Source organism: Ascaphus truei, unplaced genomic scaffold (assembly GCF_040206685.1).
Source record: "Ascaphus truei isolate aAscTru1 unplaced genomic scaffold, aAscTru1.hap1 HAP1_SCAFFOLD_1291, whole genome shotgun sequence".
In the NCBI taxonomy this organism is placed as follows: domain Eukaryota; kingdom Metazoa; phylum Chordata; class Amphibia; order Anura; family Ascaphidae; genus Ascaphus; species Ascaphus truei.
Genome location: NW_027454167.1, coordinates 22,101 through 41,039, shown reverse-complemented (window position 1 = coordinate 41,039; position 18,939 = coordinate 22,101). Strand labels below are relative to the sequence as shown.

Sequence of the window (18,939 nt, the reverse complement as noted above, 5' to 3'; positions counted from 1 at the left end):
CATTCCTCACCCCATGTCCCCTCTCCCTTCCTCCCCCTCTCCCTTTCTCCATGCCTCTTCTCCCTTTCCCTTCTCTCTCTCACCCTCTTCCTCCCCCTCTCCCTTCATCCCCCTCTCCCTTTCTCCATGCCCCTCCTCCCTTTCCCCCTTCTCTCTCTCCCATTCCTCACCCCATGTCCCCTCTCCCTTCCTCCCCCACTCCCTTTCTCCATGCCTCTTCTCCCTTCCCTTCTCTCTCTCACCCTCTTCCTCCCCCCCTCTCCCTTCACCCCCCTCTCCCTTTCTCCATGCCCCTCCTCCCTTTCCCCCTTCTCTCTCTCCCATTCCTCACCCCATGTCCCCTCTTCCTCCCCACCCCTCCCCCTTCCTCCATGCCTCCCCTCCCTTTCCCTTCTCTCTCTCCCCCTCTTCCTCCCCCTCTCCCTTTCTCCATGTCTCCCCTCCCTTTCCCTTCTCTCTCTCACCCTCTTCCTCCCCCTCTCCCTTCCTCCCCCCTTTCCCTTCTCCATGCCTCCCCTCCCTTTCCCTTCTCTCTCTCACCCTCTTCCCCCCCTCTCCCTTTCTCCATGCCTCCCCTCCCTTTCCCTTCTCTCTCTCACCCTCTTCCTCCCCCTCTCCCTTTCTCCATGCCTCCCCTCCCTTTCCCTTCTCTCTCTCACCCTCTTCCTCCCCCCTCTCCCTTCCTCCCCCCCTTTCCCTTCTCCATGCCTCCCCTCCCTTTCCCTTCTCTCTCTCACCCTCTTCCTCCCCCCTCTCCCTTCCTCCCCCCGCCCCCTTCTCCATGCCTCCCCTCCCTTTCCCTTCTCTCTCTCACCCTCTTCCTCCCCCTCTCCCTTTCTCCATGCCTCCCCTCCCTTTCCCTTCTCTCTCTCACCCTCTTCCTCCCCCCTCTCCCTTCCTCCCCCCTTTCCCTTCTCCATGCCTCCCCTCCCTTTCCCTTCTCTCTCTCACCCTCTTCCTCCCCCCTCTCCCTTCCTCCCCCTGCCCCCTTCTCCATGCCTCCCCTCCCTTTCCCTTCTCTCTCTCACCCTCTTCCTCCCCCTCTCCCTTTCTCCATGCCCCCCCTCCCTTTCCCTTCTCTCTCTCACCCTCTTCCTCCCCCCTCTCCCTTCCTCCCCCCTTTCCCTTCTCCATGCCTCCCCTCCCTTTCCCTTCTCTCTCTCACCCTCTTCCTCCCCCCTCTCCCTTCCTCCCCCCTTTCCCTTCTCCATGCCTCCCCTCCCTTTCCCTTCTCTCTCTCCCCCTCTTCCTCCCCCTCTCCCTTTCTCCATGCCTCCCCTCCCTTTCCCTTCTCTCTCTCACCCTCTTCCTCCCCCCTCTCCCTTCCTCCCCCCTTTCCCTTCTCCATGCCTCCCCTCCTTTCCCTTCTCTCTCTCACCCTCTTCCTCCCCCCTCTCCCTTCCTCCCCCCTTTCCCTTCTCCATGCCTCCCCTCCCTTTCCCTTCTCTCTCTCACCCTCTTCCTCCCCCTCTCCCTTTCTCCATGCCTCCCCTCCCTTTCCCTTCTCTCTCTCACCCTCTTCCTCCCCCCTCTCCCTTCCTCCCCCCTTTCCCTTCTCCATGCCTCCCCTCCCTTTCCCTTCTCTCTCTCACCCTCTTCCTCCCCCCTCTCCCTTCCTCCCCCCGCCCCCTTCTCCATGCCTCCCCTCCCTTTCCCTTCTCTCTCTCACCCTCTTCCTCCCCCTCTCCCTTTCTCCATGCCTCCCCTCCCTTTCCCTTCTCTCTCTCACCCTCTTCCTCCCCCCTCTCCCTTCCTCCCCCCTTTCCCTTCTCCATGCCTCCCCTCCCTTTCCCTTCTCTCTCTCACCCTCTTCCTCCCCCCTCTCCCTTCCTCCCCCTGCCCCCTTCTCCATGCCTCCCCTCCCTTTCCCTTCTCTCTCTCACCCTCTTCCTCCCCCTCTCCCTTTCTCCATGCCCCCCCTCTCTTTCCCTTCTCTCTCTCACCCTCTTCCTCCCCCCTCTCCCTTCCTCCCCCCTTTCCCTTCTCCATGCCTCCCCTCCCTTTCCCTTCTCTCTCTCACCCTCTTCCTCCCCCCTCTCCCTTCCTCCCCCCTTTCCCTTCTCCATGCCTCCCCTCCCTTTCCCTTCTCTCTCTCCCCCTCTTCCTCCCCCTCTCCCTTTCTCCATGCCTCCCCTCCCTTTCCCTTCTCTCTCTCACCCTCTTCCTCCCCCCTCTCCCTTCCTCCCCCCTTTCCCTTCTCCATGCCTCCCCTCCCTTTCCCTTCTCTCTCTCACCCTCTTCCTCCCCCCTCTCCCTTCCTCCCCCCTTTCCCTTCTCCATGCCTCCCCTCCCTTTCCCTTCTCTCTCTCACCCTCTTCCTCCCCCTCTCCCTTTCTCCATGCCTCCCCTCCCTTTCCCTTCTCTCTCTCACCCTCTTCCTCCCCCCTCTCCCTTCCTCCCCCTTTCCCTTCTCCATGCCTCCCCTCCCTTTCCCTTCTCTCTCTCACCCTCTTCCTCCCCCCTCTCCCTTCCTCCCCCCTTTCCCTTCTCCATGCCTCCCCTCCCTTTCCCTTCTCTCTCTCACCCTCTTCCTCCCCCTCTCCCTTTCTCCATGCCTCCCCTCCCTTTCCCTTCTCTCTCTCACCCTCTTCCTCTCCCCCTAGCTGACCCCGTGGATGTACTGAGAGCTCTCCAGCTACACACGCAGCCTGAAGGCGTGAGAAAGACCCCGGGCCTGTGCCCAGCCCGACGATCCAGCACTGGCGCCGACGTGGCTTTCAGGATATCCAAACAAGCCCAGATCAGCGCTCCCACGCGGCAGCTTTTCCCAGGTACTCCCACGGAGACCACGGTGGGGGGGGGGGGGGAGGGGGAGAGACTCGCCTGCAGAGCTGACGCTTCTTCCCCTCTTGCGCAGGTAAATTCCCGGAGGATTTCTCAGTCATGGCGCTGGTGCGGGCTAAGGTCGGCACGCAGGCCTTCCTGCTGTCCGTGTATAGCGCGCAGGGCGTGCAGCAGCTCGGCGTGGAAGTGGGAAGCTCGCCCATCTTCCTGTACGAGGATCAGAGCGGGAAGCCGGCCCCCGAGGATTACCCCATATTCAGAGAAGTCAACCTCGCCGACGGGAAGTCAGTATATACAGCCGGGATAGCACTCTCCTGTACCGCGCTCCCTCTCATTCCTCTCTCCCTCTCCTGTACCGCGCTCCCTCTCATTCCTCTCTCCCTCTCCTGTACCGCGCTCCCTCTCATTCCTCTCTCCCTCTCCTGTACCGCGCTCCCTCTCATTCCTCTCTCCCTCTCCTGTACCGCGCTCCCTCTCATTCCTCTTTGTCCCTCTCCTGTACTGCGCTCTCTCTCATTCCTCTCTCTCTCTCTCCTGTACCGCTCTCCCTCTCATTCCTCTCTCTCCCTCTCCTGTACCGCTCTCCCTCTCATTCCTCTCTCTCCCTCTCCTGTACCGCTCTCCCTCTCATTCCTCTCTCTCCCCCTCCTGTACTGCGCTCTCTCTCATTCCTCTCTCTCCCTCTCCTGTACCACTCTCCCTCTCATTCCTCTCTCTCCCTCTCCTGTACCGCTCTCCCTCTCATTCCTCTCTCTCCCTCTCCTGTACTGCGCTCTCTCTCATTCCTCTCTCTCCCTCTCCTGTACTGCGCTCTCTCTCATTCCTCTCTCTCCCTCTCCTGTACCGCTCTCCCTCTCATTCCTCTCTCTCCCTCTCCTGTACTGCGCTCTCTCTCATTCCTCTCTCTCCCTCTCCTGTACTGCGCTCTCTCTCATTCCTCTCTCTCCCTCTCCTGTACTGCTCTCTCTTTCATCCGCTCTCTCCCTCTCCTGTACCGCTCTCTCTTTCATCCGCTCTCCCTCTCTCTCTCCTGTACCGCTCTCTCTTTCAACCGCTCTCTCCCTCTCCTGTACCGCTCTCTCTCTCATTCCTCTCTCCCTCTCCTGTACCACTCTATCTTTCATCCGCTCTCCCTCTCTCTCTCCTGTACCGCTCTCTCTTTCATCCGCTCTCTCCCTCTCCTGTACCGCTCTCTCTTTCAACCGCTCTCCCTCTCACTCTCCTGTGCCGCTCTCTCTTTCCTCCCTCTCTCCCTCTCCCTCTCTAACTCTCTCTCCTCCCTCTCTAACTCCCTCTCCTCCCTCCCTCTCCTCCCTCTCTAACTCTCTATTCTCTCCCTCTCTCTAACTCCCCCTATCTCTCTAACAATCTTTCCTCTCTCTCTCCCTCTCTAACTCTCTCTCCTCCCTCTCTAACTCGCTCTCCTCCCTCCCCCTCTCTAACTCCATCTCCCCCCTTTCTCTCCTCCGTCCCTCTCCCTAGGTGGCACCGCATTGCCCTGAGTGTACAGAAGAAGTCAGTGACCCTTATACTGGACTGTAAGAAGAAGATAACAAAGCCGCTCCCCCGTGGAAACAAGCCGAGCGTGGATACTAAAGGGATCACAGTGTTTGGGACTCGACTTCTGGATGATGAATCTTTCGAGGTGAGATGCAGTCTCCTGGCACTACCTTTTATAACCACCAGAGGGAGCTCCTGTCATTACCTTATATAAGCACCAGAGGGAGCACCTGTCATTTCCTTATATAACCACAAGAGGGAGCTCCTGTCATTATCTTATACAACCACAAGAGGGAGCTCCTGTCATTACCTTCTACAACCACCAGAGGGAGCGCCTGTCATTACCTTATACAACCACCAGAGGGAACTCCTGTCATTACCTTATACAACCACCAGAGGGACCTGTGCCTGCAAAATGTCTCTGTAAAGCGCTACGTAAAACTAGCAGCGCTATACAAGAACATGCTGTTATTATTATTATTATTACCACATACCAATACCAGAGGGAGCTGTCATAACCTTACATCACTATCCGAGGGAATTGTAATTAGTTTATATCAGAATCAGAGGGAGCTGTCATTATATGAAACCTCCACTAAAAGGAGCTGTCATTACCTTACAACACCACCAGAGGGAGCTGTCATTTCCTTACAACACCACCAGAGGGAGCTGTAATTACCTTACAACACCACCAGAGGGAGCTGTCATTATATGATACCTCCACTAACAGGAGCTGTCATTACCTTACAACACCACCAGAGGGAGCTGTCATTACCTTACAACACCACCAGAGGGAGCTGTCATTACCTTACAACACCACCAGAGGGAGCTGTCATTATATGATACCTCCACTAACAGGAGCTGTCATTACCTTACAACACCACCAGAGGGAGCTGTCATTACCTTACAACACCACCAGAGGGAGCTGTCATTATATGATACCTCCACTAACAGTAGCTGTCATTACCTTACAACACCACCAGAGGGAGTTGTCATTACCTTACAACACCACCAGAGAGAGCTGTCATTACCTTACAACACCACCAGAGGGAGCTGTCATTATATGATACCTCCACTAACAGGAGCTGTCATTACCTTACAACACCACCAAAGGGAGCTGACATTACCTTACAACACCAGCAGAGGGAGCTCCTGTCATTACCTTGTACCAGCAGCAGAGGAAGCTGCCATTACCTTATAATTATCAGCACCAGAGGGCGCAATCATTACCACATACCACCAACAGAGGGAGATCCTGTCATTGCTTTATATCACCAGTAGAGGGAGCTTTCATTACATCCCTTTGATAGGGACCTCCAGTTACTACTTTATTTCCCCACCAGAGGGACCTCCTGTCATTATTTTATACCGCCACTAGAGGGAGATGTCACTAACATTTCCCCAACAGAGGTAGACCCTGTCATTACTTTGTATCACCACTAGAGGGAGCTTTCATTACATTACCCCTTAGGGTGGCTTTAGGAAGTACTAGGGACGTCATGGTTTCATTGTATATTAGAGGGAGATCGCAAAGGATTCTGGGGACTGGTTGCGCCCACGTAATTGTTATTATTTGGGGGTGTTCGGTTGTAATTGAAGGTGTGTCCTTGTGTTCAGAATGGGGGGTGTCACTAAATGTTACAGAGAGATCTTCAATTGGGAACTGATGATGTCATAGCGTGTTGCTTTCATCGTGATGTCACTTCCTGTCACTTAACTCGAAACTGCTCTTCCCCAGGGTGATATTCAACAGCTTCTCATAGCATCCAATGCTCAGGCCGCGTATGATTACTGTGAAAATTACAGCCCGGATTGTGACTCTGCCCTCCTCAACGCACCCCAAGCACAAGACCCCAACGCCAGGCAAGATGTAAGTGTGGTGGCAACTCTGGGGGGGGGGGGGGCAACAGGAACCCTCTAATACCCTAGTACCAGCCAGTCAGACCACAGAGATAGCAAACCCTCTTATCTCAGCACAGGAAGTGGCCTCACTCATGGCTCTCCCCAGGAATGGAGGGGCCTGATTGGCTCAGAATGTTGTCATGGATACTCTGTCCCCGCCCCCTCAGCTTTTCAAAATCTTCCGTTGACCCAAATCTACGGGAGAAGGGGAACCGGGTCACATCATACTGTGAAACGGAAGCATTTTGCCTTTCATTTCATTTGTAGGAAGGAAGTTGGTGCTGAATGGAAATGGAATCCACAGAAATCCTGTTAGTTATCAGAGTTTCCTGTTAGTTATCAGAGTTTCCTGTTAGTTATCAGCGTTTCCTGTTAGTTATCAGAGTTTCCTGTTAGTTATCAGAGTTTCCTGTTAGTTATCACAGTTTCCTGTTAGTTATCAGAGTTTCCTGTTAGTTATCAGCGTTTCCTGTTAGTTATCAGAGTTTCCTGTTAGTTATCAGAGTTTCCTGTTAGTTATCACAGTTTCCTGTTAGTTATCACAGTTTCCTGTTAGTTATCACAGTTTCCTGTTAGTTATCAGCGTTTCCTGTTAGTTATCAGAGTTTCCTGTTAGTTATCAGAGTTTCCTGTTAGTTATCAGAGTTTCCTGTTAGTTATCACAGTTTCCTGTTAGTTATCACAGTTCCCTGTTGGTTATCAGAGTTTCCTGTTGGTTATCAGAGTTTCCTGTTGGTTATCAGAGTTTCCTGTTGGTTATCAGAGTTTCCTGTTAGTTATCAGAGTTTCCTGTTAGTTATCAGAGTTTCCTGTTGGTTATCACAGTTTCCTGTTAGTTATCACAGTTTCCTGTTAGTTATCAGAGTTTCCTGTTAGTTATCAGAGTTTCCTGTTAGTTATCACAGTTTCCTGTTAGTTATCACAGTTTCCTGTTAGTTATCACAGTTTCCTGTTAGTTAACAGAGTTTCCTGTTAGTTATCAGAGTTTCCTGTTAGTTATCACAGTTTCCTGTTAGTTATCAGAGCTTCCTGTTAGTTATCACAGTTTCCTGTTAGTTAACACAGTTTCCAGTTAGTTATCACAGTTTCCTGTTAGTTATCACAGTTTCCTGTTAGTTATCACAGTTTCCTGTTTGTTAATACAGTTTCCTGTTAGTTAATTTGTAGGTGCCACTTCTGGTACTTCCCCCTTATGGGACCTGTGGGATTTTCAGGGAAGGGATTCCTTTAAGTTAATAGGGTCAGCGGCACTTCCCTCTGATAATAGAAGCAGACGCCTCACGGGATTCCTATAAGTTATAGGGTTATTGGTACTGGGATAAGAGGGCATCTTACGTATGTAATAACCTGTTATAGAATAAGAGAATGTCTCAAACGCAGGATTTCTAAAAGTTAGTAGGGCCATTGGTGCTGGACCTATTGTGGGATAAGAAGATGTCTCTTTGCATGCGATTTATGGAAATAAGAGCTGGGACAATAAGGAATTACCTGTACATGACGACCTCTTATTACATAAAAAGGAGGTGACAGTCGCCCTAGGAACCATGTGTCCCTCTGCGTCACTGCGCTGGTGGCGCCTCCAGGCAAAGCGCAAAATGCCCATTACCCCTGAAATCAGCCCAGAGGGCAAGGCACACACCTAACCCCCGGTCCACGTTATTTCACTCCCGGTGGTAATGGCACGTTGAATCATTTCCCCACGTTATTGCATTACTGTGTGGAGTCAGAATTGCACCTCCATTGGGTATTAGTAATTTCCCATTGTAAGACTCATCGCTCCATGATTATTCTCCTCCCCGTTGGATTGGAAGCTGGGAGTCAAACACCGATCGTATCTCCGGCCTCTCATCTTTGGGACAAATTCTAGTCGCAATCCCATAAGACCAGGGCGCAACGCCAGTCCCTCACCCCTCTACTTTCGTAGAGGCGACCCATTACCTATTGCAAATTCCCGGTGCCCCAAGTATTAATTCTGCTACCCACCCAAATCTGTACTAGTCACTAATTAGGAACTAATTAGCATTACTGCTTTTACCCTCCCCCCTCTCCCTCTGCACCCCTCCCCGCAGCCTCTCCCTCAGGTCTGCCCCAGTATGCTTAGCATGTTAAGAGATTGAGTAAGATCTGCCCCCCCCCAGGCAATCTTACCGAGGCGTTTCCAAACAAAAGCGAGCTTCTGTTTTCTGCGAAGAAACTTGTGGGTGAGGAGTCGGATAATCTGGTTTTAGAATGTGTGTGTTGCCCAAAACTAATAGAGGGATTTTAACTGTAGTTTGGTAAGCGGGAATACGCATTACAAATTTGTATTCCGATGCCAGAATTGGTGCGTTACGAGCAGATCCAATTAAAGATAATTGGGTCTTATTTGCGCTAATGAAGCGGTAATAATATATCTTTATAAACCGCGTACTTTAGAACACACAAACGTAACAACATCCTCACCCTGTACATTTCTAATGCAGGCAACGATTCTGCTTCGAAGAGCTTACAAACTTATAAAGAGATGTAGTGTCTTCTTCAGGTCCGACTAAGGGTGACTAGTCGAGAGAGAGAGACGAGAGATAAGGGCGAGAAGACAGGAGCTCACGGAATTTACGCCTATTTCTCTCAACAATCCACAATCTCTTAACGATTCAGTGTAACAGCCCTCTCTCCTCCCCCCTGCTTATTCCCCCCCCCGCCCCCATCCCCTTCCTGCCGCTTGTAGTATGCACAGGAAGAGATGGAGTATTACGAGTACCCGGATTATTATGACAATAAAGAGGAAGGGACGCCGGTCACACCCAATGCAAGCGCGCCCGAGGGAGGCGCGGCCGAGCAGGTAACCACCGGACGTGTCGGTCTGTCCTTCCTGGGCGTCGTGTCTCACTCCATCTCATTCCATCCGGTGTCTGTCAATGTGAACTCGGCACTGCCCAGCGCGGAGAGACGGGCGGCGGGGGAGGGGGTTACAATTATTCTGCCACATATTTTGGGCTAAAATTCTCAGATGTTGGGAAAACAAAGAAAAACACGGAGTTCAACGTGTGAGCTGATACCTGTCTAGAAAGTTCTGTAGTTCTTTGTGTTTACACGCCTCCTTATCTTTCCTTTGGAGATGGACTTCTTTCATTGTTCTTTATGTCATTGTGTGTTTCCAGCTCTGCTCCTCACTTTGCAGCTGTACTTCCTCTGTCGTTCTGTGTGTTTCCTGTTCTTCTCTTCCCTTTGCAGCTGTATTCCTCTGTCATTGTTTGTGTTTGTGTTTCCAGCTCTGCTCTTCACTTTGCAGCTGTACTTCCTGTGTCGTTCTGTGTGTTTCCTGTTATTCTCTTCCCTTTGCAGCTGTACTTCCTGTTACTATGTGTATTTCCTGTTCTTCTCTTCCCCTTGCAGCTGTACTTCCTGTTACTATGTGTGTTTCCTGTTCTTCTCTTCCCTTTGCAGCTGTACTTCCTGTTACTATGTGTATTTCCTGTTCTTCTCTTCCCCTTGCAGCTGTACTTCCTGTTACTATGTGTGTTTCCTGTTCTTCTCTTCCCTTTGCAGCTGTACTTCCTGTTACTATGTGTGTTTCCTGTTCTTCACTTCCCTTTGCAGCTGTACTTCCTGTTACTATGTGTGTTTCCTGTTCTTCACTTCCCTTTGCAGCTGTACTTCCTCTGTCATTGTGGGTTTCCTGTTCTTCTCTTCCCCTTGCAGCTGTACTTCCTGTTACTATGTGTGTTTGTCTCCTTTTCTTTTTCCATTTGCAGTTGTATTTCCTCTGTTGGTATTGGTGTCCTTATTCGCATATTAGTTTGTTACTTCCAGTCATGTGTTAATGATGTCACCGTGACCTTCAGGAAGTACTACTGCCAGAGGGCAGGGGAATGTAAGCCTAAAGAACAGAGCACAGGACTCAAACTCTTCCTTTTCCTGGATAACATGTCATTTCCCCCCAAATCTGTAACCTGCAGAGATTTGATCATTTATATTGTGAACATGGAGATACTTTACTTTATTTTGACAATCATTTTAGCAATGGGATTCCAGTCCTTCAGAGAGAAGGGTAGGAGGGCAAATAGTGTTACCCCCATTTTTCCCTGCTGGGCATCGTCTTGTTTCTGCATCCTGTGAAAGTTGCTTGTCCATCGTGTTTTATTCATAACTGTGTTTCTCTCTCTCTCTCTTTCTCCACTCCCATTATTGTCTGCGTGCCACCTCCTACGCATACATCATTATTGCTGCCTGCCCCAAAACTCCTGTACCCCCCTTCCTGCCCCCTACTCCTGGTCCCCGGCAGAAAACCAGGGCAAAAAGCCGCAAGGAGCCGGCCAAGCCGAAGCCCAAGGTGCCTCCACCCGCCAAGAGTAACGGCAAGGCGAAAAATGGCATAGCGGGCAAGGCCCCCGCCAAACGCAACGCCCCAGTGAAAAATTCAGTAGGCAAAGCAAAGCCCACGAAAAACTTCGCAGGCGCCAAGAGGAGGAACGTGGGAAATGGTTACCAGCAGGTAGAGGAAAAAAAAAAAACACAATATGCAGATCCCAGGAGAGAGATCTGGCATATATGTGACATGTCCCCCCTTCCCCACATCCCTCCCGAAATCCTGTGACCCCTCTCAGTGAGAGTGGAGATTAGCAACCACACAGGAGCCGAGTGTCTGAGTTTCACCCAGCGTAGATGTCCTGCTCCACGCCCTCCTCCTCTGTGCTTCATTCATCAGCGTCCCTGCAAAACAAGAGAGCAATGACCAGAAACAGAACGGCTTATAGGTGCCCTCCCGAAAATTCATCACGTTACCTCCCCTCCCCCCAATTATAATTCCACATCAACTTCAAATGAATGTATAATAGATATGAAAAATAGAAAAATAGATACAGAGATAGGCACAGAGATCGATATATCGATGATGTATGGATCGATACACAAGGATACACAGAAATGTATACAGTATAGATAATAGATACACAGATAGTTTGACTGCTGGATAGATAGACAGCTAGATACTATGATAGAGAAATGGCTCAGCACAGTCAGCCCGGGGCAGTTTCGGGGGGTATTACACACACCTGTGACCTCTCCTGGCTCCCACTGGCGTTCTGTTTCTTCAGAGGCTCCAGCTTGTTTTGCTCTCTGTGTAACTACAAGTGTTACAGTGAATGAATGAACATGCCTCCCGCTCTCCATCTATCCATCCATTCACGGATTGGGTTAATGAGGTCATTGCATGGGACGATTCACCCTGGATTCATTATCTGCCCCCTTCTCTCCCTTTCTGCCTGTGGGGGGCAATTGTGACCATCTAATGTGAATCTGCAATGGAGCAAAGAGCTCTCTCCTCCAGCGTGAGGAGGGATGCAAATTATAACACACTAACGCTTGGAATGTTCTCTCTCGTCTCTCCCCCTTCTTTCTCTCACCCCTGTCTCCCTCTCTCTTATTCTCTCTTTCTCCCCCCTCTTGTTGTCTTCCACATCACTCTCTTCTTTCCCCTCTTCCTCTCCTTTTCTTCCACATCCCCCTCCCTTTCCTCCTCTACCTCTCCCCCCTCTCATTATAATTTGAATACCCTCCCTCCACACTTGGCCTCACTCTGGCCTCTCTCCCCCACAACCTCCACCCCTCCTCTGGTCACTAAGGACCCTGCCCCGGCCTCTGACCCTGCCATGACCCCTGACCCAACCTTGCCGGAACAGTATCCTGATTATACATCACCCCCCCAGGAGGAGGAGGAGGCTTATGGGGTATGGGAGAAAGAGGTCACACAGGAAGTTCCACCCACCCCAGAGGTAACCACCAGCTTCTCCCCCATGCCATCATGATGTCACTTACTGTAGGTTCCGCGGCACCAGGCATCCTGCATTCTGATTGGCTGGTAGAGATAGAGTTATAGCGCCCTTAAAAAATATTTAACGTTTTTTTTTAATTACTTTTTTAACCCTCTGAATACTGGAATCTGCACTTTATTTTAGGGGGGGAGGGCAGTGGGAGAGGGAACATGTTTTTCTGGACTAAACCCCCCCCCCTTGTATGTGCCAATCTTAGGACTCCGTTTTCTCCCCCTCCCTATTTTAGGGGGAGGTTTTTTTTATTCCCCTCCCCCCCCCCAAACCACTTAACCTTTTACTTTAGTGAGAACCCACAGAATAATAAATATATATATTGGGGGTCGGGATAAAGGGGCCATTCCACAGGAGCGGGGGGGGGAGAGTTTTTGGAGAGAGTCCCCAAAGTCACCTACGGGATTATTTATTAAACTGTGATGGTGCCAATCAGGGCACTATAACACAAACTCCCACTTCATGCCCCGAGCGGCACTATCGCAGTTAAATGAATAACCCCCTTAAAGAGTTGGGAGTCACTCTTTGGGGCGCTGTGCAATGTTACATTCTCCGAGTAGAACGCACGTCTGTCCAATATAAACCTCATACAACATGGTAAAGATAAGGTACCTCCTTATCATTCCTTAGATAAGGTCCTCTATATGGAGTATCCCGTGGGTATAACGGTATAACGGGATAACCAATACATCTCCCCCATAGAACACCGTTCCAGATGAAGGATAATAGGAGAAGAAGAACTCACTTTTTAGGAGGTCTTGTTCAATCCTTGGAGGTCCAATGATGTGCAATCCGCTGTAGGTGGATAACAGGAACAAGGGTAGAAAAGCATCATCATGGTGAAGCGCTACGTGCGCGAAATGCGTGGTGTATTTTTGCTGCCTCTGTAGGGGTCTTCTGCATGATCCAATAAGGTCCCCTTTATTTTTTATGAGTGAGCCCCTTCTGGATCCTTTGTTACGCTGAATAGTGCTCCGTTTTTCTACCCTTGTTCCTGTTACATTCTCAGAGCCCTGAATGCGTAATTCTGGCATCCCTTCATTCCCTCCTCCATATTTGTAGTTGCCCCGTCACAAATGGGAGCCCTCCACCCCATTCCTGAGACATCTCATTCCCAGCCGTGGATATTTTCCCAGCTTCTGTATTACTCCTTTTCTTCTGGCTCCTCTTCTTTACGCCTCCCTCCTTTCTCCACCCCCCTCCTCCTACCCTCTTCCTACGAAAGGAAAAAGAACTTGCCCCTTCAACGGCTGCCAAGGGCAGTGACTCTTTTACGGAGGAGTATCTGACCGGAGAAGAGGAGAATCCGGCAGCTGGACTGGACTACGAGTATGTGTACAATGAATATCACGAGGGCTCGGAGAGCGCGCAACTGGGCCCCGTTCTCTCCGCAGAGACCCCCGAGAGTGGAGGCGTAAGTCTCAATGCATAGGGTCCCTGGAAATCAAAAACAGAACAACCAGTTCTCACTAAAATTCTGCCAAACTTGGAAATTCAACAAACAGTAACATCCCAAATCAAAGCTCCTTCTTCTCCGATCCTCGTGTTCTTGCCTGATGTCTCTTCCTGTGTACTGACGTCACTTCCTGTGCGAAGATGCTACTTCCTCTGTGTCATGTTTATGTCACCGTCTCATCGTTATTTGTTCCTATATTCCGTGATCTTGTGCCTTCCGCATGTCACTGTTCTTACTTCCTGATGTGACGTCACTTCCTGTTTGTCAACAACCACTTCCTTCTTGGTCAGCCAGCACTTCTGTGATGTCATCTGTGTCTTCCTGTGTTATTGTGATGTCATTTCATCCTTGAAGAATGTGGTCTTCTCCTACAACCTAATGTCCTCCCCCTCAAAATTCCCCCTTCTGTCCTTTGCTCCTTTTAATTCCCTTCTTATCTGAGCTCCCCTCCCCCTTTTCTCCACTGATGCTCAGGTGCAGACTCCGATGTCCGCATGACATCATGCACCACTGTGTGATGTCAGAAGTAGAGCAATCCATGGAGTGTCATGAGTGACCAAGGATGCCCTGCCCCCCCAGTGTCACCTTGGTCATTATGACACCTTTTAGGATCCGTTCTGACTCCCACCCGTAAGATCATAGAATTCCCAGCATCCTCTGGGAGTTTATGACCTGACGCCAATCCTTGTGTGTTCATGTTTTGAGCATGAAGATTCTGCCGCTAAACACACATTAGGATGTCCGCCTCGCTACCGCAATCCTATAAAATCTGGGTTATAGGGTGTCACGTTTCTCGTAAACAACATAGAGACGTTTCCGGGGATTGACCCATAACAGAGAGCGAGAAGATATTGGGAATTCTTAACACGCACAGTATATTATATACATCTTTAAAGAAATAAAGTACAGAAAATTACATATATGCATTTTTAAATGTAAACACACACATCACATTTATATATATATATATATATATAATAAATATTACTACATATATATATATATATATGTATATGTGTGTGTATTATATATTATATAATATATATTCAACTGATAAATTTAAAATATACGTGTATATATATTAATATACGTGTGTATATATATTAATATACGTGTGGTGTATATATATATATATATATATATATATATATATATATATATATATATATATAATTGTACAGAGGGGACAGATGTGCTACCCACACCTCCCCAGCACCGCGCCTGTCGGTCACGCGAGACATTCGCCGTTAGGGGCTCCCAGGTCTGAGTGATACTAAATAATTGCGTCTTTGTGGTTATATGTGTGCTACCCTCAGGCTATCAGCGGACCCCGAGGGATCAAGGGAGATAAAGGGGAGTCGGCGGTAATGGAGCCGGTAAGTCCGACTTATCGGGGTGAGGATCTGACTGGGATCTAGTTACACTGCATCTCTCGGGTCGGTAATCTCACATCCACGATAAAACTAATACTACTACTACTAATAATAATAATAACACTGATTATGATCATATTAATAATATAATGCTACTATCAGTAATGATGATAGTGGTAATAGTAATGATAATATAATACCACTACAAGTAATAATAATAATAATATAATACCACTGCAGGTATTAATAATATATAACACTACTAGTATTATTAATAATAATACAATACCAGTACTAGTATTATAATAATATAATTCCACTACTAGTATAAATAATAATAGTATAATGCTACTACTTGTATTATTGATAATATAATACAACTATTAGTATTAATAATAATGATAATATAATACCACTCCTAGTAATGTAAATATAAAAGTAATATTACTCGTAGTAATGTAAATATAAAAGTAATGTTATTCCTAGTAATGTAAATATAAAGTAATGTTACTCCTAGTAATGTTAATATAAAAGTAATGTTACTCCTAGTAATGTAAATATAAAAGTAATGTTACTCCTAGTAATGTTAATATAAAAGTAATGTTACTCCTAGTAATGTAAATATAAAAGTAATGTTACTCCTAGTAATGTAAATATAAAAGTAATGTTACTCCTCGTAATGTAAATATAAAAGTAATGTTACTCCTAGTAATGTAAATATAAAAGTAATGTTACTCCTAGTAATGTAAATATAAAAGTAATGTTACTCCTAGTAATGTAAATATAAAAGTAATGTTACTCCTAGTAATGTTAATATAAAAGTAATATTACTCCTAGTAATGTAAATATAAAGTAATGTTACTCCTAGTAATGTAAATATAAAAGTAATGTTACTCCTAGTAATGTAAATATAAAAGTAATGTTACTCCTAGTAATGTAAATATAAAGTAATGTTACTTCTGGTACTATGAAGGACTGTGGCCGGTAACCCAGACAGATGCTGCCTAACTATGGACATGACTAGTGACCAGTACAGTGTGTGACCCGTGTGCCCTGGAAGATTAGTGACCGTAATCATTTTGTCTCTGTCAGGGGATGTTGGTTGAAGGTCCCCCTGGGCCAGAAGGACCTGCGGTATGTATCATTCTCTCTCTCTCTCTCTCTCTCTCTCTCTCTCTCTCCCTCTCTCTCTCTCTCTCTCTCTCCCGCTCTCTCTCTCCCTCCTTTCTCTCTCTCCCTCCTTTCTCTCTATCCCTCCCTCCCTTTCTCTCTCTCTCCCTCCCTTTCTCTCTCCCTCCCTCCCTTTCTCTCTCTCTCTCCCTCCCTTTCTCTCTCACTCTCCCTCCCTTTCTCTCTCTCTCCCTCCCTTTCTCTCTCTCTCCCTCCCTTTCTCTCTCTCTCTCTCCCTCCCTTTCTCTCTCTCTCCCTCCCTTTCTCTCTCTCTCTCCCTTTCTCTCTCCCTCTCTCTTTCTCTCTCTCACCATATCTATCTGTCTCCTCCCTTCTCTCTCCCTGTCTCCCCCTCATTCTCTATCCCCCCTCCATTTTTTTCTCTCTCCCCCTCCCTCCCTTTCTCTCTCCATCTCTCCCTTTCTCTCTCCATCTCTCCCTCCCTCATGTGTTGAAAGAGTCATTTCAGAGTGACAGGAGTCTTTTTTTGGGGGGTGAGGGGGGCGGGGTGTTCCTTGACTGAAGAGGGGATGTGTAGTGTTGCAGACAGATATTGTGTGGTTACAGAAGCAAATTTGGGAAAGTGGGAGAGCGGGGCCATAGCTGCTGAGTTTAGGGAAGGTTGTGAAAAACACAAGCACGAAGGCCAGTTAGAAAGAGGTTACACAAGTCCAGGTGGGAAAGGGTGAGGGCTTGGGGCCTTAGCTGCAGGATGGAGCAGAAAAGGCATTGTACAGGTCTCATCCCCTCTCGTCTATCACCTGCAGGGTCTGCAGGGCCCCCCTGGAACACAAGGATACCCTGGACCAACTGGTGATGCTGGAGAGAGGGTGAGTTGAGACGATTCAAGGTGGAATCCGGAATATATTTGCATATATTACATCTCTTACTATTACAGCTATATACAGAGCAGCCACCTCTGGGGTGGAATCTTCCATAATTGCTTCCTCTCTCTCTCTGTTATAGGGCCCTCCAGGCAGATCGGGTCTCGCTGGAGCCAATGGGTTACCAGGCCAGCCCGGCAGTTCTGTAATGCTCCCCGTAAGTCTTCGAGAAATGAAGAGTCTGATCAGAGATCCAGAAAGGAATTAGAGTATCTAGAACTTTGGTGATGTAGTCTAGAACTTATATTCACACCTGTTCTTTCTATATGTTCCCTGGAATACAGGTGTAGATCTAGATTAGTGTAGGACTTTAATGATCTAGAACTTGGGGAGGAGTAGTCACTGGAGGAGTTATGTGTAATTTAGATGGATTTAAAGAAATCTAAAAGTGCTTTTCTAGAGAGCAACCACATATTCATGACTGGTGATCTAAGCCTCATATTCAAGCTATGTTCTGGTGTAGAACATTGATGATTGATGAATCTAGAACATGTTTGTTGTGGAGTACAAATATAAATCTTGTACAATAATGCTCTGTACATGTATGGATCTACAACCATCCTATCCTGGGATACATCAATGCCCTGGTATATCTACAGACGTCTAGTTAGAACAATGTGTTCTGGGAGGGATTTCAGACCAGACATGGGGGGTACAAGGATGAATCTAGAACCATTGTTCACTGGAATATCGATGCAAATGTAGCACACAAGATTTGGGCACCCATCATGTATGGTCTGGTTTATGGCTCTGAATCTAGAGCAGTTACCTAGGAGATGAATGATAAGTAACATAGTGCATGACAATAGGATAGCCATACTGTACAGACATATAAACCCATGGACAAGCTCTCATCCCATGTCATCCTCTACCCGTTCTCCAGTTCCGGTTTGGGAACAGTGGAGGGGATAAGGGCCCAGTGGTGTCGGCACAAGAAGCTCAGGCTCAGGCCATCCTGCAGCAGGCCAGGGTGAGTTCTCCACCTGGCTCCTCCTGCCCTGTGCTATCCTCTCCCCAGGATCAACCCTACTCACCTCTCCCCATCTCTTTCTCTCCCGCAGCTGGCTCTGCGTGGAGCCCCGGGACCGATGGGATACACTGGGAGATCTGGACAACTGGTATGTGGGTACAGTGGCATACTGTACGTATGCCGAGAGCAGGGAGTTAACCTATAACTCGTCCGTTAGATGCCCTGCCATTCTATAGAATTCCATACAACACCCTACACACACAGAGCGTTCCTTCCTACCCCATAGAATTCCATATAACACCCTACACATACAGAACGTTCCTTCCTACCCCATAGAATTCCATATAACACCCTACACACATAAAGAACGTTCCTTCCTACCCCATAGAATTCCATATAACACCCTACACACACAGAGCGTTCCTTCCTACCCCATAGAATTCCATATAACACCCTACACATACAGAACGTTCCTTCCAACCCCATAGAATTCCATATAACACCCTACACACATAAAGAACGTTCCTTCCTACCCCATAGAATTCCATATAACACCCTACACACACAGAGCGTTCCTTCCTACCCCATAGAATTCCATATAACACCCTACACATACAGAACGTTCCTTCCTACCCCATAGAATTCCATATAACACCCTACACACATAAAGAACGTTCCTTCCTACCCCATAGAATTCCATATAACACCCTACACACACAGAACACTCCTTCCTACCCCATAGAATTCCATATAACACCCTACACACAGTGTGTTCCTTCCTACCCCATAGAATTCCATATAACACCCTACACATACAGAACGTTCCTTCCTATCCCATAAAATTCCATATAACATCCTACACACAGAATGTTCCTTCCTACCCCATAGTATCCCATAAAACACCCTACACACACAGAACATTCCTTCCTACCCCATAGAATCCCATATAACACCCTACACACACAGAACGTTCCTTCCTACCCCATAGAATTCCATATAACACCCTACACACACAGAACGTTCCTTCCTACCCCATAGAATCCCATATAACACCCTACACACACAGAACATTCCTTCCTACCCCATAGAATCCCAT

At 48.2% G+C, this 18,939-nt stretch overlaps 1 protein-coding gene across 1 annotated transcript in view; it reads left to right on the top strand.

Moving 5' to 3' along the window:
- The window catches only part of LOC142475622 (collagen alpha-1(V) chain-like), a gene marked incomplete at its 3' end in the record, with an annotated part of 90,725 nt that overhangs the window by 54,813 nt on the left and 16,973 nt on the right, over positions 1 to 18,939 (top strand). Inside the window, exons 2-14 of the mRNA XM_075581392.1 lie at positions 2,604 to 2,771; positions 2,858 to 3,068; positions 4,267 to 4,429; positions 6,023 to 6,154; positions 10,451 to 10,660; positions 11,790 to 11,939; positions 13,216 to 13,404; positions 14,763 to 14,822; positions 15,912 to 15,953; positions 16,757 to 16,819; positions 16,956 to 17,030; positions 17,757 to 17,843; positions 17,935 to 17,991. Of these exons, the coding sequence (XP_075437507.1) occupies positions 2,604 to 2,771; positions 2,858 to 3,068; positions 4,267 to 4,429; positions 6,023 to 6,154; positions 10,451 to 10,660; positions 11,790 to 11,939; positions 13,216 to 13,404; positions 14,763 to 14,822; positions 15,912 to 15,953; positions 16,757 to 16,819; positions 16,956 to 17,030; positions 17,757 to 17,843; positions 17,935 to 17,991 (1,607 nt within the window). The remainder of the gene's footprint in view (positions 1 to 2,603; positions 2,772 to 2,857; positions 3,069 to 4,266; positions 4,430 to 6,022; positions 6,155 to 10,450; positions 10,661 to 11,789; positions 11,940 to 13,215; positions 13,405 to 14,762; positions 14,823 to 15,911; positions 15,954 to 16,756; positions 16,820 to 16,955; positions 17,031 to 17,756; positions 17,844 to 17,934; positions 17,992 to 18,939) is intronic.